We start from the raw sequence: 22671 nt of genomic DNA on the forward strand, positions 1-22671 counted from the left end.
ACGACTATGGAGGTGTATAACGGATCTGTTATACCAATTTTGACTTTGGCAGTTCTGAGGTATAACGTCGTCTCCGAGTAGTTTGGGTGTGGATCACCTTGGATATATAGTTTTTTCAATAGTTTAAGGTGAGATATAAGGTTCATAATTCTAGCTTATCAAACAATAAAGTAAATAAATGTGATGCGTAAATCTGTAAGATCTTATATGGTTCATTTAAAGAGCTTTTCTTGAACTATTATTACTTTACACTTAATTCACTTTCTGTACTATTATTGCTTCTAGTTGTAACATTCGGATCCATACCTTGCTTCCATGAATAACAAAGGGATCCAAGCCTGCATGTTTAAATATAAACAAGCATAGCAATATCAACAACACATCTTGATTTTCCACTTATTCATAGCTACCACACGAATGGCTACTTCCACACCTTTCTCACTTTCATGCACTTCCCAAACTAGATTGCTCTACAAAAAAAATCCAATGCAACCATCCCATAATACAACATTATCATTGTTTGGACACAAATCTTTACTTTGCAATAATCCTCTAAGATGCAATCGTGCTTTTACTCCAGTTGTCATGAAACCTAAGAGAGCTCATGTTGGTGTATCAGTGAAGGCACAATGGAACAACAGGAGCATCGAGGTGCTTGATAAGCAGCACATTCCTGTGTCTTTGGCCAAATATGTCTTTGATCTCTCTGAAAAATTCATCAAGGAGAAAGGCTCGTTCACCATTGTTTTATCTGGGGACTCTGTCAAGTACCTAAAGTAAGCATGTGCTGCTACATATTTTTTAACAGAACTCAATTAGGAACAAACTTTTTTCACTCAATATCAACTAATATTTTTAGAATCACCTTTTTTATCTTAAATTATAAACTCTCAATCTTAAATCTTGATTTCTAAACCCTAAATTCTAAAAAAATGAGAGTTTTTACAATTACAAAAAATTAGCTAATTAAAGTTTAGTTCCCTATACTTGTTCTTTTTAACATATTCTTCTTGCAATATTTTTACATATTCTTCTTGTTGCAATTGAATTCAATCTAACGGTATTGTACTAAAATAAGGTTTGTTTTGCAGATCATGAGGGAGGACCTTATGTAGTGTATGGCAGCTTGTGTTCTTTCCTTTTCTTCTTTTTCTTCTTGTTTTTTTTTTTCCCCTTTTCTTTGGTCTCCGTTCACAAAAAAAAAAAAGGTTTGTTTAGGAAAATATTAATATAAGGCCTTCCTAGATAACCACAGGGAGATCACAATCAAAATCTGGAAATGACTTATTAAGTTTGTTATTTAAGATAGACAATTTAAAGATTGTTACATATGATGTGTTACATTTACAGGATGTTGGTGGAACCTCCATACATTAACACTATCCAGTGGTCCAAGTGGCATGTATTTTGGGCAGATGAGAAAGCCGTGCCTAAAACCCATCTAGACAGCAACTATAAGCATGCTTATGATAGATTTATTTCCAAGGTATAATATACAAATGATTCAAACATTAATATCACCTTTATAAGATATAATAGTAATTCTGTATTTTATTAATTTCTAACAGGTGCCAATTCCTATGAATGTGTATACAATTGATGATGCTCTATCAGCTGATATTGCTGCTGATGTGTATGAGATAGGCATCAAAATCAAGGTTGATAGCAAGGTGATAGCTTCATCACAAAACAGTAGACTTCCAAAATTTGATCTCATGTTATTAGACATGGGATCAGAAGGGCAGTTAGCTGGTCTATTCCGAGGGAACCCTGCTCTAACAGAGACTAGAAAGTGGGTTACTGCGGTTAAGAACGCACCTTCGCCACCGGCAGAGAGGATCACTCTTACACTTCCAGTGATCAATGCTTCTTCAAACATAGCAATGGTGGTGACTGGTGCTGGTAAAGCAAATGCAGTGCTGAATGCATTGGCGGAAGGTCAGGAAGGTGATGAAAAGATGCCTGTTCAATTGGTTTCTCCAGAAGGTGAAATGAAATGGTTTCTAGACAAGGGTGCAGGCTCAATGTATTTAAATAGATCGTAACTTAATTATCATATACTCTATTTTCAACTTTTCCTAAGATCAAGAATAAGGTGTGTCATACATGTTGCCAAAGGACATTGTTCAAATTATTGTACCCTGGTTTCTTGTTTGAGCTTTTACCATTCTCTGATTTACATGTTAAAGAGGAACCTGCTTGTTATACGTTAATACGTGAGTGAAGTAATAAGATGAAATGTGTTAATTGTGAGAAGATTTGGAAATAAAATACTTAGAGCAACTTTAATGTAGTGCTTTTTTACCGTGCACATTGGCTCATTCTCCTCTTCGTAAGTAACTAATGATCATAGAATATGTTTTGTACAAATTAAATTAAATTAATATCTTGCATGGTCAAAATAAAATATAGATCTATTTATTTTATTTTTTTTTTGAAAAATAATGTCTTTTTAAAATTAATTTATAATTTTAAAAATACGTAGAAAATTTTGGTATATATAAATAATTAAATTTGAGAAAAATAAATAAAAAAAGTTAAAAACTAAACTTTATTAATTTAGAATATTTATATATAAATAATTCAAATGGACTATTTTAAAATTGTTCAAATTTTTCAAAGATTATTTTAAGATTTTTTAAATGTTTTAAAAATTGTTTATATTTTATTCTAGAAATTGATTTATCCAGATTACACATGTAAATATTTAACGATCATGTGTATAAATTAATGTTTACGTCAACGATCACTATTAATGACTAATGAAAAGAGACTATATATATTATCTAACATAAATAAATATTGGAGACTATTTTATATATTTTAAAATTTAATAAATTAAAGTATCTAATTTTAAAAGCTTCAAAAAATAATTTGGATAATAACTCTAACTTTTTGTACTAAGCATGTATTACTTTTTTTTCTCCTCAAAAGTATACAATAATTTAGTTCAATTTAAATTGATTTGGTCTATTTTACTACTATTATTACTACTACTACTACTACTAATAATAATAATAATAATAATAATAATAATAATTTAAAAGGGAACATTAAATATCTAACAGCAATAATAATAATAATAATAATAATAATAATAATAATAATAATAATAATAATAATAATAATAATTTAAAAGGGTACATTAAATATCTAACAGCACTGGATGATTCAAATATATACACAAAACGGGAGATTATTTTTTTTCCTTCTTCTATGTTTTATTTGTGTTTTACTGAGTACTGACACGGGAGCCATACAAAAATAACGTGGAAGATGGCCAATATAAAATTGTGGGCAATTCAGGCAAAAAAAAAACGAGTTCACAATCAATTTTAGCTGAATTTTCTAAATCAAAAAATATTACATGCATATTTTTATTTATAATTATATATAAATTGAATTGGCTAAATTTTATTTAATTATTCTAGTGATAAATTGAATTAAATAGATTCAAAATACTAGATATATACATAAATTAAATTTATCAGTTTTGATTTAATAATATTTAAAATTTATCCATAATAAATCATAATTATTAAATAATGTGAAAGATGGCCAATACAAAAAGTGGGCAATTCACGCAAAAAAAAACGAGTTCACAATCAATCTTACCTGAATTTTCTAAATAAAAAAATATTACATGCATATTTTTATTTATAATTATATATAAATTGAATTGACTAAATTTGATTTAGTTATTTTAGTGATAAATTGAATTAAATAGATTCAAACTATTAAATATATGCATAAATTAAATCTGTCAATTTTGATTTAATAATGTTTGAAATTTATCTATAATAAATCAAAATTATTTGCTTAGAATTAGATTCATGGTATGTGTTCATAATAATTCAAATTGAATGGATTTGAATTAGACTAGTAGTAAATTAAATTGAGTGGCTTCCATTTATATATAATGAATGTTAGTAGTAAATCGAATCCACTAGTTTCGATTTTGCACACACACACATATACATACATTATATATATATAAAGAATTTGAATTCACCTGCTTCGACGAATTACCATTCACCAAAACCTTCTATCCCAAATCCTCACTCCATAGAAAGTTTGCACAGAAAAAACTCTCACTCCAAAAATGAAAGACGATCTGAATCGTATCTCTCTCTCTCTCTCTTTCTCTCTCTATATATATATATAAAGAATTTGAATTCACCTGCTTCGACGAATTACCATTCACTAAAATCCTCCACCACAAACCCTCACTCCATAGAAAGTTTGCACAGAAAAAATCCTCACTCCAAAAATGAAAGACGATCTGAATCGTATCTATTGGTTGGACGGCATTGTCCATATTACTGGTTTCATCTATGAAGAGGTTAGTGAATGAAATTTAGCATCTTTAAAAAATAAATAATAGTTTATGATGTTAACTCGCTTAGAATTTTATTGTATGCGCTATTGAGATTTTTAAACCACAAATAATAGTTAGAATAGTGATTTAGTAGGTTGTTAGAATTTTAAAAATACAAATGCAAGGTGGAGGAGTGATAAACAATGCTTAATTAGAGTAGTGATTAACTAGATTAAAAAATTGTTCGGAGTTTAGGTAAATCTAATTTAAGTTTCGAATGTTAGATTAAATACGTAGTAAAAATTTGGCAAGAATTTAATTTAGTTTAATTTTTTTAAATTTAATTTAATTCTTAAACATTAAATTAACGAGCCAATAATTTAGTTTGATTTTAATTTATTTTAAATTAATTTAATCTAATTTGTTTAAAATTAATTTAATTTAGTTTAATTTATTTAAAATTAATTTAATTTAATTCTTAAATATTAGTGAATTTGGTTTAATTTTATACTTTACGTCTTGAATAATAGATTAATTATCTACTGTTAGAATTTAATTTAATTTGGTTTAATGCAATTTAATTAAATTATTGAATGTTTGGTTATTTATGTCCAGGATTGCAATATAATTGACATTAAAATTTATTTTTAGTAGAGTTGTTCGCTTTAGATAATTTTTGATATAATTTGGATATGTTTTTCTTAAAAAGAGTTTGCATTACTTAATGCCTTAATGGTCTTTTGGTAAATTGGTTTGCTAATTGTCATAGTTTTAAGAGAATTTTTTTATATCACGGTGCAGTCATATTGATGTATCACTAGCATGATGAGGCAGCATGGTATGCCTCTAGACGACAGGATCATATCGTACTTGTAGATGACCGGCTTAGTCTATCTCGCAAAGCTCAACGACCACTTGTTTAGGTTGGATAAGCCGCTGGTCAGTGTATTTGTCGAGCGGTGGCGGCTTGAGATGCATACCTTCCACATGTCATTCAAAGAGTGCACGATTACGCTACAGGATGTTGCGTACCAGTTAGGCCTTTCTATCGATGGACAATACGTTAACGGATGTCTGACGGACTTCGAGCAGTACATTAATGGCAAACAACCTGCATGGGATTGGTTTCAGGAGTTATTGAGTGTGTTGCATCTGACGGACTACATCAACAAGTTCATTGTGAAGTGCACTTAGATGCAGGAGACATTCAGTCACCTCCCCCAAAAGACAGTCAGGAGGTACGCGAAGACGTACATCATAATGTTTTATCCATCAAACTCTTCGATGATAAGTCTGGTATACGCATGCATATTTGGTGGCTACTGTACGTAGTGAGATTAGAGGACAAAGTAGATACAGCTAGAAATCCACCGCTCTATCGTAGTTATACCGGTGCTTATGCCGTGTGGTAAACAAGAACGTGATTAAGTTGGCCGGTCCGTTGTAATTCCTACAGCCATAAATCTTTTGATAAAAAAAATGTACATAAATTATTAGACCTACTAATACTTTTATATATCTATTTTTTGTACGTGAATCTCTACCATTTTTAAGAATTTATAATAGTAGTCACTTTTCATATAAATTCCTATAGCCTCTAGAGATTTATGATAGCAGTCAATTTTTACATAAATTCTTACAATTTTTAATAATTTATGTATAAATTTTAAAAATTCTAAATTCTATCATAATTTATATAAAATAAGTACAAAATCAAAATATAATCATTCTTTAAATTTTGTAATTAGTTTATTTTAAATTTCACTTTTTTTTAATATACAATTCAACACGCACACAAAATTCCTTTTTCCCCCTATTCGTAACCTTATAATAAACATCTTTTTAGTTAAGTTTATGACATATCTCTTTTCAATTTGTTGTTTTATTCACATACTATAAAGCTTTATATAGACGTATAAATTATTTAAACTTTAGATAGAAGTATCGCACTATTTAAACTATTTAAACCATAAAAAAAAAATCATTAAAAAAAAAATTCTCATGCGTAAATCACTAAAATCCAAAATTTGAAGAGCTTCTCTTAGACTATATCATTACTTATTTACTTTACACTTGTTTCCCCTTTTACAACATCTCCAATATATTTTGCTTCTACTATTAATATTTGGATCCATTCCTTGCTTCACTAGTAACCAAAGAATCCATTCCTCTTAACATATAAATAAGTGTACCCAATGACTATGTAAAAACACAACCAAAATCCAATCTTCCAATTGTTCATAGCTACCACTAATGGCTACTACCTCACCTTTCTCCATCTCATGCATTTCACAAACTAAATTGCTCCACAAACAAAATCCACACCAACCATCCCATTACACAAGATCATCATTGTCACCACAATTTAAACACAAATCATCATCACTACTTTACAACCCTCTAAGATACAATGGTGTTTCACCAATTGTTATGAAACCCAAAAGTGGTAATGCTGGAGTATCCGTTAAGGCATTGTATAACAAGACCGTGGAGGTGTTTAACAAAGAATACATCTCTGTGTCTTTAGCCAAATATGTAGCTGATCTATCTGAAAAATTCATCAAACAGAGAGGATTTTTCTCTATAGCTTTATCTGGCAACTCTGTCAAGCACCTCAAGTAAACATATGCTATACACATTTCTATAATAGAAATAAATTACATGTATAATTAACAATATAATTTACAATTATTAATAAGTTTATTACATTGATGATATAAAATTTTCAGGGCCTTGGTGGAACCTCCATATGCTAACACAATCCAATGGTCTAAGTGGCATGTATTTTGGGCAGATGAAAAAGTGGTGCCTAAAACTCACATAGACAGTAACTACAAGCTTGCTTATGACACATTTATTTCTAAGGTATACTATATATATATATATGAGTTTAATTTTGATACATTATACAGAGACTATTAAACTACTCTTCTATCTTAACCCATGACAACAATAAAAAAGTTTTGTGATCCATAAATTTAGCCCAACAAAATATATAAATTCAATTATAATTTTAGTCTTTATTATCTTATCTTATGAAGGTAAAACTAAATATATATAGAACATTACTTACGAAAGATAAAAATAAAGATAAGATAAGATAAGAAGATAATATAAAGATAAGATAAAATAAGATAATAAATGCTAAAATTGTAACTGAATTTATGTATTTTATTGGACTAAATTTATGAGATACGAGATTTTTTTTATTTTTGTCATGAGTTAAGGTGGAAGAGTAGTTTAATAAAGAGATTAACCACTCTTTTTATATTCAATTGATTGATATAATAATGATTAAATGAGACAGGTGCCAATTGCTATGAATGTGAACACTATTGATGATGCTCTATCAGCTGAAGTTGCAGCTGATGTGTATGAGACAAACATCAAAATCAAAGTTGATAGTAATGTGATAGCTTTATCACCAAACACTAGACTTCCAAAATTTGATCTCATGTTACTGGACATGGGATCAGAAGGCCAAGTAGCCGGTCTGTTCCGGAAAAACCCTGTCTTAACAGAGGCTAGAAAGTGGGTTACCGCTGTCAAGAATGCACCACTGCCGTCCGAGAGAATCACCCTTACGCTTTCAGTGATTAATTCTTCTGCAAACATAGCGATGATAGTTACTGGAGCCAGTAAAGCAGACGCAGTCTATGCTGCATTAAAAGAGGATCAAAGTGATGATAAGATGCCAGTTCAGTTGCTTTCACCAGAAGGAGAAATGAAATGGTTTTTGGATAAGGGTGCAGCTTCAAAGCTATATAAGTAGATTAATAAATTTATGTAGTAATTAATGTCTTTATGTTAATTTATTCGTCAGCCATTTCTTGATGAGGAATAAGGGGTGTGTGTGTGTTTTGTTTCGACAGGGTTGCCATAGTTGAAATTATTGCATAAGTTTCTTACAGTAAAGAGCCAGAAACCTGCTCATTATGCCAGAGATTCAATAAAGAAATGTTTTATTATATATTGTAATTATATTTTACCTTTTTCTTATCTCAAATAATTGTCTATTATTTGGATAAACTACAAAAAATATCTTTAATCTATTTATCATTTATTAAAAAGGAAAACTAAGATAATTTCATAACCAGTAGTTGACATTTTGCAATTTTATAATTTTGGCACATCAATATTGTCATATAAATATCATTATTCGTAAATAATTTGATCCCAAATACAGAAGTCTGGTTATTTTCGTCTCCGAGCCAACTAAGTTTAGTGCAAAAAAATGTTCATATTTCAAATAACTGTATTTGATTCATGGTAAAGTATTTGATGGGGTTCTTTACGAGAGTTTCATCCAATGGAGCTTTCTAAAATATTCATAAATTTGTTTAGTTGATTATGTTGTATGTATTTATCTAGGTGCCGTCTCTTCCCTTTATGTTCAGTGGCTATGCTGGCTAAAAGCTAAAGACCAATCAAAACTTGACAGGTAAAAGATAGAATTGCAGCTGACTAAGGATTTGACCTGGTTAAAGACACGGTAAATTTTCTAATAAAGTACGGTAAATTAGTTAGGAGGAGTTAATTACTAGTTGATTCTTTTTTTCTTGGACAATGTCTGGACTGGGCAGCCCAACCCGAGCCGGACTTGGATCTATAACTTGTTCCCCACCCAAGTCCAGATTGGCAACTCTCTTCTTCTTCAACGTTCTTCATCTTCCTCCTCAAGGTTCCATCACATTGCGGTCCTGCATAGAGTTTTGCGTTGCCGCCTGTCCTTGCATGAAGCTCTTCCACGACGCCGCCCGTCCCTGGCTGTTGCTGTGCTGCTGCAAGATCATATGAATTGGCACACGTTTCTCACCCGTTGTGGTCCTTCCATGCCCGTCCAAAGCTAGCTCCGAAGTATACCCGTTGTTTTAATATTATATATTTTCAGAATAAACTAATCTGTTAGAAGGTTTAAAATCCACACTGAACTCAAAAAATTAAAGCCTAAACAAACCTAACCTATTATCTTCTTCAATCTCTTCCTCCCAAAAAAACCTCTTCCTCCTAACTAAGGAGAGGATCATCGCCGAAGAGGATCATCGCCGAAGTGTCCGCATCCTCCTCCTCAAGTCTTAGCTGAAGACAGAACCATACCGTTTCATCCCTTCAGGACACTGCTCAGCGCAGACCCTCAAACTATAACTATCAGCTCCTTTTCGTTTCTCAGGTCCAGAGATCAAAGTCGCAACCTCATTCAAAGTGAAGTTCGAAGACAGAGAGTTTGTTGGTTTGTTAGAGAAGGATGAAGACTTTATGAAAAGACCCATTGTTAACTTAGAGGAATGATAGGAGGCCAGCAACTTTTGTAATTTGTAACCATCAAATAATCATCAATAATGGTTTTAATGGTGTGAGATTTGTGTGAGATTTCATCCAATGGCTCACTTTTCTTTGCTGGTTACATGCTGGTCAAAAGTTAAGAAAGTTGCTGGTCTGATTTGGTGCATTGCTTCTTTGGCTTGGGGTTGGACTTGCCCAAAAGAAAACAAAAAGGCTATCCAAGATGAAGGCGGCGATGCAGATCGGTGGCAATGGCCACAGGAGGATTGGCTATGGAAGGTGACAAAGGGACAACTACAATTACCTTTTTAACCTTTGGTCATTCATAAATATTTAAAATTATTTCTGGTAAAAATATTTTAGTTACCTATCTTGGATTAGTGATGATGATTAATTTTATAACTACAAGCCTAACCATCTTTAAAATATGACAAGTGTCATTTTATTATTGGAAAGTCAATACCTAACCATCTTTAGCCACCACTAACCAAGGCAGCAGAGATTTCACCATTTATCTATTATCAATAAAATTCATATATTTTAACCTTTTTTTTCACATCATAACAAAATTAATAATAATTTAATGACTTTTTTATTTAAATAGGCAGGAGATCTACAAAATAATACGGCTCATTTTTTTTAATATTGGTTAGGATTTAGTGTAATACTTTATTATTGGATGTGGTGGTGTTTTACATGTTTCTGGGGCTGACAATCCGCATGGAGCGAATTGCTTTAACCAAATATGTTTTTTAAAATAAAAAAAGACAATACAAGAGGGGCGTATTGCTTTTTTGAAAATTTTAAAAAGGAATACAAGGAGGGCGTATTGTATTAATTTAATATGAAAAACATAATACAAGGGGGACGTATGATGGGCTGTGGCTGCAGCTGTGGCTGCGGCTGGGGTTGGGGCTGTGGCTGTGGCTGTGGAACATAACCAGTCAATCGCAGGTGAGCCCCATATGCTTCTGTATACCATTGCATATACTGATCGGATGGTTGATAGTGTAGTGCAGGATCACCAACCAGAACAGAACTCAAACGGTTTGTCCATCTCATAATGTATCCAGAATGCTCAACTCTCCAATCTTTGTTTTTTGGTCCAGTCAAAACCACGTTGTGAGATTCTGCAAGACGAGTAGCTTCTCTAGGAACTTCCTGCGCTAGACCGAATTGCCTCATCACCCGGTCTGATGCATGCCACTCAATGCATTCAAACGATATTAGTGGCACAAGTGCACTCCACATCAATCGATGCTGCAAAATGTCATTTGGAACTACAATATTTTCTATATGATTAGGACTATACGGGTTCCACACATACTGCAAAAACATTCCAAAACGACTGCATAAATACAAACACAAATATAATGCCAATATTAATAACAACACTGTTAAATACAACAAAAAAACTAACCCCATCTACAGGAATATCATCTAGTAAATGCCTGATCTGAGAAATGGTCCACTTTTGGTATCTGTGAAACTGTGAGCGCCAAAACATCCATCTGAAATAAAATAAATCTCTAACACTCAGTACCAATATATGTTATATAATATACCTAAACAATACATAAGCGATAATATGTTAACATATGAAATAATTTTACCTGCACGCAAGCGGAAAACTAGGATGCGATCGCACCGGTGCTAGGAACGGTAACCGTTCCTAAGCCCATATACAAAGCAGTGCCAATGGGCCATCCACCTCCTTGCAATCATAACGTGATGCCCGACATAATGCCCTATACAAATGTGCCAAGCAAGCGGATCCCCAGCTAAAGCCTCTAATGTCAGAAAAATTTCGGAGCAAAGGCAAGAATTTCCAGTCGATTGTCATTCCTGACTTGTCACAAACTAAATTTGTGCCAAACAACAATAATGAGTGTATCTTGATGTACATTTGTCTACCAAGTGCGGTGTCCAACTGCATGCGCTGCTTTAGGGTGCGGAGCCATGCAAGCTTGACACTGCTTCCTTTATGATCAGCGGCAGTAGGTACAATACCAAATTGTGTCATGAATTCATTTTCGAGGCCATTAGTGCTGCTATCCATAAATCCTGACATCGGTATACCATCTATCGGGAGTCCAAATATCATTGCAACATCCTCTAAGGTTATCGTGCATTCACCGTGTGGAAGATGAAACATATGAGTCTCTGGACGCCATCGCTCGATTAAAGCATTTATAAGTGCATTGTGCAAAACAAGTCTCCCAATTTGAGATATGTGATAGAATCCACTATCTCGTAACTCGATCTCAACTCGGGGATCATATGAATCTTGGTTCAGATGTCTTGATTCTAAATTTTTTGAACTTTGAAACAAATAAAAAATTATAATTCACAATAGAAACAAAAAAAATAAACAAACATAAATAATAATAATAATCATCATCATCATAATAACGACAATATTAACAATAATACTAAGTACGATAGTAACAACAATATTAACAAATATACAAACATAAAAATATTTACATATGGTGAACGTTCAAGGTATTCAACAATGTGATCTTCAGGACGCGTAATGTCACGAACCACCTTCTATTTGTATTCTTTCTGAAACAAAAAGCTAATACATTATATAAACTATATCTAACATATATTCAATATTTTTCTAACATTAAATAAATAAATAAAAGCATATTTAAATAATTTTATATATAATATTTTCGGTTCTGTTTGAAATAAATAACATACCCCACTTTAACATTTATTCAACATAAATTTAATCATACATTAAATAAAATATATTCTGAACATAGCATGAAATCTTATATTTTATATTTTTGTAAATAATATATGTAAACAATATAATATTAATATATTATATTAAATATGATTAACTTATTGTAAAATATATAAAATATATATTTAAATTTTAACATATCTATGTTCGTATGTATGTATTGTAGTATATATTTAAGTATTTAAATTCTTCTACAAAAATATATAATATATAAAGTATGTTTAAAGTATCTTAATAATATATTAAGTATTGTTTCTGTTTACAAGTTAAAAATATATTTTATTACTATCTTAATCTAACAAAGATTGTGATCCTAACTAATACTAGGTTCAACACTATTATTACTAACAATGAATTAACTAACCCAAATTAATTTCTGAAAACTAATCTAATTTATTTTTTATTTACACTAATTAAAATAATTAAACTCACTAAAAATATTATTACTAAAAAATGTACTTACTTGGTGATGTTGATGGAGATATAGTTGAAATCAATAAATCTGAAGATGAAGTTCTAGTATGGGGGAAGGGGTTGTTTCACTACAATAAATTCGGGTTGAAGCAACCCTTTAAAAATGTTGCCTATAAGAAGGAAAAGTGTTGCCTTTGATCAAAGGCAACACTTTCCAACAAAACGCAACGCTTTTTGGGGGGTTGGCTATACGGCCGTTATCTTTGATCTAAGGCAACGTTTTTGTGTATCAAAGGGAACCCTTTTTATGGCAACTTTTAAAAAGCGTTGCCTTTTCTACAAAAAAAGCAACTCCACAAAAGCGTTGCCTTAGGGGACCCAAACACAACGCTTTAAATAAGACTTTATGGCAACACTTTTTATGAGTTGTATTTTCTAATACATAAAGCAATACTTGTCTAATTTTTTTTAAGTTGCCTTTTCATATACCTAAAGCAACACTTGTATAAGTTTTTTCTGATTATTTTTTTATATACCTAAAGCAATATTTTTCCAGATTTTTTTAAGTTGCCTTCTTCATATACCTAAAGCAACACTTATCTAAGTTTATTTGCAGTTATCTTTTTCTAATACCTAAAGCAACATCTTATTGAGTTTTTATGATGTTCTATTTTTTTATATCTAAAGCAATATATTTTTTACTTTTGTTATATTTATGACATTTGAAGAATATATAGCACACACTAACAATATTTAAATATTTAAATTCAATGTAATCAATATAGGAAGAATAAGCTAATAATATATATTGCATATATATATAAAAAGGTCTTTCAAGTGCCAATTAACATATTTGTTAAGTTACTAAGTCATATAAATAATAAACATAAGTAAACAAAATACATGTTTTTCTCATGATGAACTTAAATAAAAAAAAACTAGTTTTTTTCATTTGAAACCAAGAAAACTTTGTGTTTCACCATTGTGCCAAGAATCACCTTTATCTCTTCAGAAAACTTCATCCAACTATAAGCAAGCTGCAGTCAAATCTAAACGGACGAAAAAAAATATAGTCAAAACATCAACCATGACAGCCATAAAACTTTTATAAATCTTAACCTTCCCTTCATTTTTAATTATTTCTATTATTATTTCTATAAAGTGTTACCCTTTTTTCAGCAACAAAAACAGCAACCAAAACAACCATAAAATAGCCACCAAAATAGCAACCATGACAGCTATAAAACAGCAACTAAAATACTTTTTCAACAGCCATAAAACAGCAACTAAAACAGTAACCATCATAGCCATAAAAGAGCAACCAAAACAACAACCATGACAGCCATAAAATAGCAACCAAAACAGCCATAAAACAGCCTTAAAACAGCAACCAAGACAAGAAAATTATAAATTGTTTGCCTTTGGTGCCATAAGAAATTATAACACTTTGCACAAGGGGATAAGATTTTATCTCCTAATTATTCATATATTTTTACCACTAATTAACCAAGCATGTAAATAATAATGTTCATGCATATTAAGTATATAAATTTATTAAATGGCACACAACAATATTATTATTATTAAAATTAAGAAAGAATTATATTGTTTATCCAAAAGTAGACTAATAAATATAAAAAGACATTCAATATGAAAAACAAAACTGCACAAAGGTACAAAATATATTTATGAAAGCATACAAGTATAAGCAAGATAGAAAATTTACGGAGTCATGGCTCAACAAATTGCAATCTTCAAGTCCTAGAATGTCCACCAATGTTCCTCAAACTCCTCTGAAGCAATCTTTATCTATAAAAGAGTAAAGAATAAACTTTACATTATTCTCTATTAACTATTTAACTCAATTAAAGTAGCCAACATAACAAATAAACAAAAAATAATAATTGATTCTATATAAAATAGTTAACTCAGTGAATTATGAAAATTAATCATTCTTTAATTTACATTAAAAATGAAAAAATCAAAGGAGAAAAATACCAAAATCATTGTGGAGAACAAAAGAAAAAGTTAAAAATTTCATAATGCTTTACAGAAATAATAAAAAGGGAAAATTGACATTCAAGTTACTAATTATATTTAATATCTCTATGGATATGATAACCAAGAAATTTAAGCCTTCTGATTATGGAATAAGCGTAGAATACCATTACTCTCTTGTGAATAAACCAAATATACAAATATTTAATATTTGCATAGAGCCATATACTAAAATACTGAATTTAATTGATACAGCAGGAGCACTCTCATCAATCATCATCATATTATATATACTCCCACCTTATTTGGATACTCATATTAACTCCAAAAAAAGGGGGCCTTACTCTGTTTTAGATAAACTTAAAGCCTTAAAAAAGTTTTCAAGAATTATAAATGAGAATTATAAAGAAAAATTTAATTTTCTTTTCACAAGAATTATACGTGATATCTAAAATTACTATTATTATGAACTTTGAGACAAACTTGAATATGTACAAATTTGTTATATGGGTTCCGGACAAACAAGGTTCAATAAATTTGTCATGCTATTACTTCTACTTTTAGGCAACATTTTCTTATTAGCAACACATGTGAGCATCCAAAATTGATTGAAAGGAGCCATACACTAAAATACTGAATTTTAGTTTTTTCAGAGAATAGCACATTAAAGAACAGCAACTCAAGATTTTTCAGAGAACAGCAAATCACAGAATAGCAAATCAAAACACATTTACACAAGTCCTATGTAAAATTTGCACATACCTCAAAAATATTAGAATACCTCAGAAGCTTTAGCACCCCATAAAAACACTCATAGTCGAAATTGAGGCAAGCCATATGCTCCAGCGACCAGAATTTCCAAGCTACACCACATATTACATCAGCATCTCCTTACAAGACAACAATGATGATATATTTGACATTAAATAGCAGTCAAAAGAAAACTAAAGAAAAAAACAAACACCCTGAAGATTAAAATTTTAATAGTGTCACAAACTGCTCCTTTTGTTCCTTCTTTCTTGTTCTTTTCCCTTTAACTTGAATCCTACTGAAAAGCAGTGAAAAACTTGAAATTCAACAAAATATCAATCAAGCCAGTCCAAATAAATTGAAATTTCAGACTCAAGAATCATAATAGCATGCTTAATTACATATGAACTAAGACAAATACTGATAAGAAAATCCTAATTTTAATCTAAATTAACCTAATTAGCAAAAATAAGTTTGACTAAATAAAATTACTAAGTAAAAATTAAAATCTAACTAAAATGAATTAAATCAGAGAACAACATAATGGGTTTTTGAATAAACCTGGAAATTGAAGGACAGAGTAACAAGAAGGCAGGGGTGAGGAGGTTACAGTTGAGGGGTGGTTGCCGTGTTGCGTCAAAGCTCGCCAGCGGAACAGAGGTTGCTACGATTTTGGATGCATCTCCAGTTCGCAAAGAGGAGGATGCGGGAAAAGAGAAAAAGAGGAAGAATGAGAAGAGAAGGGAGAAGGGGTTTCTCGCCGGTGGTCGTTCGGCGCAGAGCGAAGAGCGCACCGCACCGTCGCCGTGGAGGAGAGCACCGCGCCGTCGCCGTGGAGGAGAGCACCGGGCCGTCGCCATGGAGGAGCTGCTGTCGCCGTTAGCGTCGTCGATTTTGGAGTTGACAGTGGAGAAAGGAGAGAAAGGGTTCGTGAGTGGGTGTTACTGGCTTGGTTAATGGCTATTTAGGGCTCAGGGTCTCTTGCTACTGAACTCAAACAATTTTTTTTTAAAGTTATTTGAGGGTAAAAATAATTGGTGGGAATATGATTAAAAGTTTTCATCTAAAATTTTTAATTAGAAATAATTTTAGGCAACTTTTTATAAATGTTATTTGTTAAATTTTTTTGACAACTCTTATAAAATGTTGTATTTTTATTTAAAAATGTTGTCTTAAAGATTTTATATTGCAACATTTTGTAAATGTTGTTTTAGATATCAAAGACAACTATTTTTAGGGGTGGCAAAAAATTTTGTTATCTTTGCCTTACTCAAAAGCAACTCATCAAAAATGTTGTCTTTGCCTATCTAAGACAACTTTTATTAAATGTTGCTTCGAATAAGGGTTACCTCAGGCCAAAAATATTGTAGTGTTTTGAGTTATAGAAAAAAGAAGAAAGAATTGTTGAGCCACTTGAGTCTGGTGTTCAGGAGAGAGAACGAGATTTAAAAGTGAAAGGAAGAGAGAGAACGTGAGTATGAAAAGGGACCAAGGGGGATTATGAGATTCACAAGTTGAGGGGGGTGATAGACACGTGTCATGCATGCAATCAATACAAGGGGGACGGATTGTGGGTGCATTACGAACGGGGCATATTGCAGATCCGTCAGGACGGCGCCCCCAGTCTCCTGTATAACTCCGTTTTCTTCCATTTTAATGCAAAACACCATCTCTTTCCCAATTAAAAAATAAAAAATCCAAATAATACACCTACAAATTAAAACACAAGATGTATTTATCAATAACAAAAAAATAGGCCCTCCAACTGCATTTTGCATGAGAATGAATGCATGTTTAAAACATGTTCCTCATGCCTTGATCGTTTGATCAACTTTTTGTGGGACAAAACAAAACACAACCTGTGTTTTACAGGCGCGCAGATTGAGATGCAATATGCATTTTGCAGGTGCACCACATTGAACGTCTATACATTTTCAACACGTATATTTTCATTTGACTGTTTTTCTCCTTTTTTTTCTTTTATATGCTCGTTACTCCATTTGTGTTTTGTCTTGGCATTGTGTTAAGTTTCTTCATGTTGAGGGTGAAAAACTTGAGCTTCTTCTCTTCCTCAATATTAGGACAAGTCTTTTATTTTTATTTTTTATTTTATTTTAAATTTATTAAAATAGTTCATGATTTTATATTAGTTGCGCAACATTTTATTGAACATCTGAATAATCTTCAATATGTAAGTTTTTATTTTTTTATTAGTATATTATACTATTATTGTTACTATTATTATTATTATTATTATTATTATTATTATTATTATTATTATTATTATTATTATTATTATTATTATTATCAGTGCAATTAGATATTTTTTAAATATTGTCTTTTCTTTGGTTTTTAAAAAAAAGAAAAATAAAAAATAAATAACTTCTCTAATTTTTTAAACAACCAGTACTATAAAAATGGATATTTAAATTAATTAAATAATAATAAATCTTTAAAAATAAGAGATATATTAATTAAAAAATTAAAATAATATATTATTAAATTTAAAGATGAACCAAAAACTGAATTTTAAAGGACAACTAATATTTTTCTGTTATTATTACTGTTATTATTATTGTTATGTTATTATTATTATTGTTGTTGTTGTATCACTACTACTACTACTATTATTATTGTTGTTGTATTAATATATTATTAAATTTTGCAGAATTTTGTTTTCTGCAGGCTATCAGGAATTTATTATCCAAAAAATTTGATCCGCCAAAAATCTATAATATAATAAGATAACTGCATCTACCTTAGCCTCTATAGTCACCCCACTTAAAACCGTGACTATAACCCCTATGGTCACCCCTCTTTAAAACCGTGACCATAGTCTTATTTATGGTCACGATTTTTTGCCGTAACCATAGCCTCTATGGTCACCCCACCTTAAAACTATGACCATAACCTTATCTATTGTCATGGTTTTCACTATGGCCATAGCTTATCTATGGTCACAGTTTTTACCGTGACCATAGTCTGTTTTGTTTTGAGATTTAATTTTTTTGTAAAGCATAATCACATCCCAAAATGATGATAATCACAAAATAAATCTAAGAATGAGAAATTTAATAAATCTAAATCATAAAAGTTTCATTAAAAACTAGATATCCATTACAACACTAATCAAAATAAGGTGTAATTTATCCATTACATGTAATATCGGATAAAGTCTCTTATCAAAAAGTAAAGAATACATCAAAATAATACATTTAGATAACCAAAATCATTATAAGACCCATCCCATCTTATATTTGTATAGAACATATTTTCTTCACATCATGTCCTCTTGCTAGCAAAAGAAATAAACATGCTAGAACATAGCAAAAATGTTTTTGATGATGCAATACAGTTGAGTAATGAATATGGAGCACAAATTTAATAAGTCAATCAACATTAAAATTTCAACCACTAAACAACAAGGAGCATTTGCTAAGAAGTAAACTAGAAAATATAGATTATTGGCAATAACATCTTAGACAAAGACTAGATTTCACTTCAGATATATAGGATCTAATTAGCCAAATAAAATTTGTCTTCCATGGAATGTTGACTGTGTGTTAAAATCAAAATTTTATAAAAGGATTATACACATATAGACTACTGCAACACATTTTCATATTACATATCTTTTCCATATCTTCATCAACTGTTTAATGAACAAAAACTCAATCAACTGAATAAAACACACCAATCAAAAACTCAAATTCACAAAATTAAGAGAGAGCAATACATACCCCAAAGAGCAGCAGTTTTCAAGAGAGAGGACTTATGTTTGTTCCAATAATGCAAATAAAAATAATACATCACTGCTTTATATAGGTATAATAATAATAAAAACAATCATATTTTATTATTTTTATAAATTCTGTGACAAGAATTCAAAAGATTTAATATATAAGATATCAGGGTAGGTATATTTACATATGTATACCTTTTGGAATTCATTATTATAACATTTAGAAATTCTTGACCAATAAGAGCACTTAAAAAGGCCATGATTCCTTGCAATGCACCTTGAACAGAAAATGTGTCAAAAGTAATAAACTGCTACTACAAAGCAAATTACAGTAAAAAAAGTTTTTTCCCCTCCAAAAATGTAAGGCACCTTGATGAAGTATGTGGCAATGCGCTGCTTTAGAGTGAATTTACATCCTGGCCTTTCAGCTTCGAATACACTGCATTCGAGTAGAAATTTGGTATCATAAACATTATCAACAATGGGATTCACATTCAACTAGATCTCTAACATGTAATACACAAATTAATGGTGCACATTAGACACTTGAGTTTAGTTCATGAAATTACTGTGTTATTCAAATGTATGTCATATCACGTTAAATCATATCAACATTTAGCATGAAATACAAGTGGTGTTAATGCCGTGTTATGTTATTGATTAACAGTACATGAGATACCACATTGTTAATCATCACTTGACATGTGATGTTATACAATATATAACAAAATAGAAACATGTCACGAAATCAATCTGTTCAAGTTAGTAGAAAATAACTTACTTATCTAATGATCTTAAATGATTAATTAATACTGCACATGCATATATAGAAGTAGAGAAAATTCTTAAACAAACGTACAAATCAGTCATCTTATATTTATAGAGTAGGCACTCTTCTGAGTAGAGAGAATATAATAACCTGCCAGGAAGAGATGCAATAGTATGCTGAATGCCTCCAAGCAAATCTTTGGAGTTATAAGAATAGTTTCCAAATCTAGCTATGGGTGATAAATTGGTCACCACAATAATGAGAGGTATAATTCCAACCACAATATCACCAATGACCAGATGAATCTCATTCTAGAAATCCTCACGTCTTTGGAGATATTCCACAACCAAAGTACATAAGATGTCTATAAAAACCTGCACACATTAACATGAGTTCTTAAGTTCAAATTTTACGAGAAGTGCTATATGGCCAAAGTTCTTGAGACTTCAAAACATAATACAGAGGTCTATTATTCAAATTTTATGAGAAATGCTATATAGCAGAAGTTATCAACACGAGATCTTAAGTTCAAATCTTATAAGAATGAAATTCTCAACGCCTCAAAACATATAGATATAGAATCAACGCCTTAAAACCCTAATATTACTCAGCTATTTAATGAACAAAAACTGTTCCACTTGTATACATATTACAGGAGGCAATTCAATTCAATTACAAATTCCTAAACCTACAAATTCATCCAATTTCTGAATCCAAACTAAACTAAAAATACATAAGCAACAACAACTAAATTGAATCCAATTCCAAACTCATAATCCAAATTAAATTGAATTTAGAATCACATCAGTATTCAACAAATTAAATAAATAATCCAATTTCAAACTCAGAACACAAACTCAAAATCTTAAAAAAAATTAGAAAAAGAGATGAAACAAAAGAAGCATTGGCCTACCGGAGAGATGGTGATAGATGAACGGCGATGCAGAGTGAGCTTGGAGAGTGTGAGACAGGGTGAGCTCACGGTGACAGGGAGCTCGCGGTGACGGGGAGACACGACACAAAGCAGGGAAGTAACAGCAAGACTGGCGAGGAGGCAAAGAAGCAGTGACGTCCCACAGCAAGGAGCGGAGCAACGACGACCCACGGCCAGGAGCAATGAAGCAGCCACAGCGCATATAGTTAAGAGAGACTGAGTTGAGATATGCAGTGAATAAAGTGGGGGTTTCTGCCTTCGGTGATGGTGGGGGCTGGGAGGAAGGGAAGTGAGCTCGGCGATAGTGGGAAGAAGAAGATGAACGAAACGGCGAGCACTGGCGGCCGTTTGAAGACGAAAGATGGCTTGGCAAGAACACACACAAGGGTTTGAAGAAGAAGGAGGGCTTCTGCGAAGAAGAAATGGTTATCTTTTTTTTTCTTAAGTTACGAGGGAATAGGGATTTTGGGAGGGAAGGGGGGAAACGACCACGTTTTGGGGAGGGATAATAAAAAAATGAAAAAATGGGGATTTTGGGAGAGGAGAAACGATGCCATTTTGGGAACAAATTAAAAAAAAATGAAAAAATCGTGACCATAAATTATTTTAGGCCACCTCAAATAACCGTGATTATAGATATTTTATGGTCATTCTTTTTCAAAAAAAAAAATCGTGACCATAGACAGTTTTAGGCTACTTCACAAAACCGTGATCATAGACCTCTTTAGGTCATCCCCAAACCGTAACAATAGAACTTTTTAGGTCACCATTTTTTGAAAAACCATAACAATAGAACTTTTTAGGTCACTCTTTTTTGAAAAATCGTGACTATAGACCTTTTTTGGTCACTGTAAAAAACTGTGACTATAGACCCCTTTAGGTCACCCCCAAAACCATGACCATAGACCCTTTTTAGTCACTGTGAAAAATCGTGACCATAGACCCCTTTAGGTTACCCCCAAAACTGTGACCATGGACCTTTTTAGGTCACCCCCCAAAACCGTGACCATAGACACCTTTAGGCCACCCCCAAAATCGTGACCATAGACCCTTTTTAGGTCACGCTTCTTTAAAAACCGTGACCACATAAATCGTGACCATAGACCCAAAATGTTGTAGTGACATGCTGCACTATTGAGTGCTTTGGTGGAGCGATGGAGGCCAAAATCTCATATCTTCTACCTTCCAGTCAGCGAAGTAAGACGTCACACATATTTTTGGCTTGCCGATTAATGGGGACAACATGACGGACATAACTGATAACAGTCACTCATTCTTGGTGGAAAATTGCCTAGCAATTTTTGGTAGGCAATCCGGTCTACACGATCACACGTTGGGAAAGGTAAATCTAGCATGTGTTACTACAAAAATAAGGCCGATTAGCTACCACAAAAATAGTCGTAAAATAATCCCTAATCTGACACAAAATATAATTTGTGACAGATTAGCTATTGCCTAGCAACTAATGCTTTTCTCGCTAATTACAAGTCGCAGATCAGTGAGGCAAACACAACAGTCGCTAATTCATCAGAAAGTTTTTTAGCGACTGAATAGATAGTGGCAAATCCATCACTAAAGTAAAATCTAATTCCATAGAAGAAATAGACTAAACGGTAGTCACTAATTAGTGATAAACTCTATTGCAATAGACTCGTCGCTAAATACAAATTAACTTCGTAGACAAAATGGAATGCTTAGTTGACGC

The 22671-nt window shown here is 31.6% G+C and overlaps 4 protein-coding genes across 11 annotated transcripts; 2 read left to right on the forward strand and 2 right to left on the reverse strand.

Annotated features, from left to right (window-relative positions):
- Positions 1-357: 357 nt before the first annotated feature.
- Positions 358-2311, forward strand: LOC112766302 (probable 6-phosphogluconolactonase 4, chloroplastic). Its single transcript, XM_025812211.3, has 3 exons — positions 358-776; positions 1351-1486; positions 1569-2311. The coding sequence occupies exons 1-3, from the start codon at positions 418-420 to the stop codon at positions 2043-2045; spliced, it is 972 nt and encodes a 323-aa protein (XP_025667996.1). The 5' UTR covers positions 358-417; the 3' UTR covers positions 2046-2311.
- Positions 2312-6515: 4204 nt separating this feature from the next.
- On the forward strand, positions 6516-8288 carry LOC112766575 (6-phosphogluconolactonase 3, chloroplastic). Its single transcript, XM_025812470.3, has 3 exons — positions 6516-6936; positions 7048-7183; positions 7626-8288. The coding sequence occupies exons 1-3, from the start codon at positions 6572-6574 to the stop codon at positions 8088-8090; spliced, it is 966 nt and encodes a 321-aa protein (XP_025668255.1). The 5' UTR covers positions 6516-6571; the 3' UTR covers positions 8091-8288.
- Positions 8289-10173: 1885 nt separating this feature from the next.
- On the reverse strand, positions 10174-21444 carry LOC112765111 (serine/threonine-protein phosphatase 7 long form homolog). Of its 8 annotated transcripts, XM_072223457.1 has the most exons (11): positions 20946-21444; positions 20183-20406; positions 19633-19702; positions 16083-17231; positions 15534-15819; positions 14500-14582; positions 13772-13822; positions 12089-12169; positions 11215-11922; positions 11022-11112; positions 10174-10927 (listed from the first exon to the last, which is right to left on the reverse strand). In XM_072223457.1, exons 10-11 carry the CDS (start codon positions 11106-11108, stop codon positions 10436-10438), a joined length of 579 nt encoding a protein of 192 aa, XP_072079558.1. In that variant the 5' UTR covers positions 11109-11112; positions 11215-11922; positions 12089-12169; positions 13772-13822; positions 14500-14582; positions 15534-15819; positions 16083-17231; positions 19633-19702; positions 20183-20406; positions 20946-21444; the 3' UTR covers positions 10174-10435. The 8 variants fall into 8 exon arrangements, 6 of the variants coding, with proteins under 6 accessions (XP_072079558.1, XP_072079562.1, XP_072079559.1 ...); XR_003183518.3 differs by lacking the exons at positions 19633-19702; positions 20183-20406; positions 20946-21444 and having other exon boundaries at positions 14474-14582; positions 15534-15634; positions 16132-16523; XM_072223461.1 differs by lacking the exons at positions 19633-19702; positions 20183-20406; positions 20946-21444 and having other exon boundaries at positions 15534-15634; positions 16132-16541.
- LOC140180710 (serine/threonine-protein phosphatase 7 long form homolog) lies at positions 11274-11705 on the reverse strand. Its single transcript, XM_072221993.1, has one exon. The coding sequence runs from the start codon at positions 11703-11705 to the stop codon at positions 11274-11276; it is 432 nt and encodes a 143-aa protein (XP_072078094.1).
- Positions 21445-22671: the final 1227 nt, after the last annotated feature.

This window comes from Arachis hypogaea, chromosome 17, assembly GCF_003086295.3.
Source record: "Arachis hypogaea cultivar Tifrunner chromosome 17, arahy.Tifrunner.gnm2.J5K5, whole genome shotgun sequence".
In the NCBI taxonomy this organism is placed as follows: domain Eukaryota; kingdom Viridiplantae; phylum Streptophyta; class Magnoliopsida; order Fabales; family Fabaceae; genus Arachis; species Arachis hypogaea.

What these genes read in the sequence shown, in the direction of transcription:
- LOC112766302 (XM_025812211.3), top strand. Translation starts at nt 418, where the DNA reads ATGGCTACTTCCACACCTTTCTCACTTTCATGCACTTCCCAAACTAGA. An exon ending in GACTCTGTCAAGTACCTAAA is followed by an intron (nt 777 to 1,350) that starts GTAAGCATGTGC and finishes TTACATTTACAG; the next exon opens with GATGTTGGTGGAACCTCCAT. An exon ending in ATGATAGATTTATTTCCAAG is followed by an intron (nt 1,487 to 1,568) that starts GTATAATATACA and finishes AATTTCTAACAG; the next exon opens with GTGCCAATTCCTATGAATGT.
- LOC112766575 (XM_025812470.3), top strand. Translation starts at nt 6,572, where the DNA reads ATGGCTACTACCTCACCTTTCTCCATCTCATGCATTTCACAAACTAAA. An exon ending in AACTCTGTCAAGCACCTCAA is followed by an intron (nt 6,937 to 7,047) that starts GTAAACATATGC and finishes TAAAATTTTCAG; the next exon opens with GGCCTTGGTGGAACCTCCAT. An exon ending in ATGACACATTTATTTCTAAG is followed by an intron (nt 7,184 to 7,625) that starts GTATACTATATA and finishes TAAATGAGACAG; the next exon opens with GTGCCAATTGCTATGAATGT.
- LOC112765111 (XM_072223457.1), bottom strand. Translation starts at nt 11,108, where the DNA reads ATGTTTTGGCGCTCACAGTTTCACAGATACCAAAAGTGGACCATTTCT. An exon ending in ATGATATTCCTGTAGATGGG is followed by an intron (nt 10,928 to 11,021) that starts GTTAGTTTTTTT and finishes ATGTTTTTGCAG; the next exon opens with TATGTGTGGAACCCGTATAG.
- LOC140180710 (XM_072221993.1), bottom strand. Translation starts at nt 11,705, where the DNA reads ATGATATTTGGACTCCCGATAGATGGTATACCGATGTCAGGATTTATG.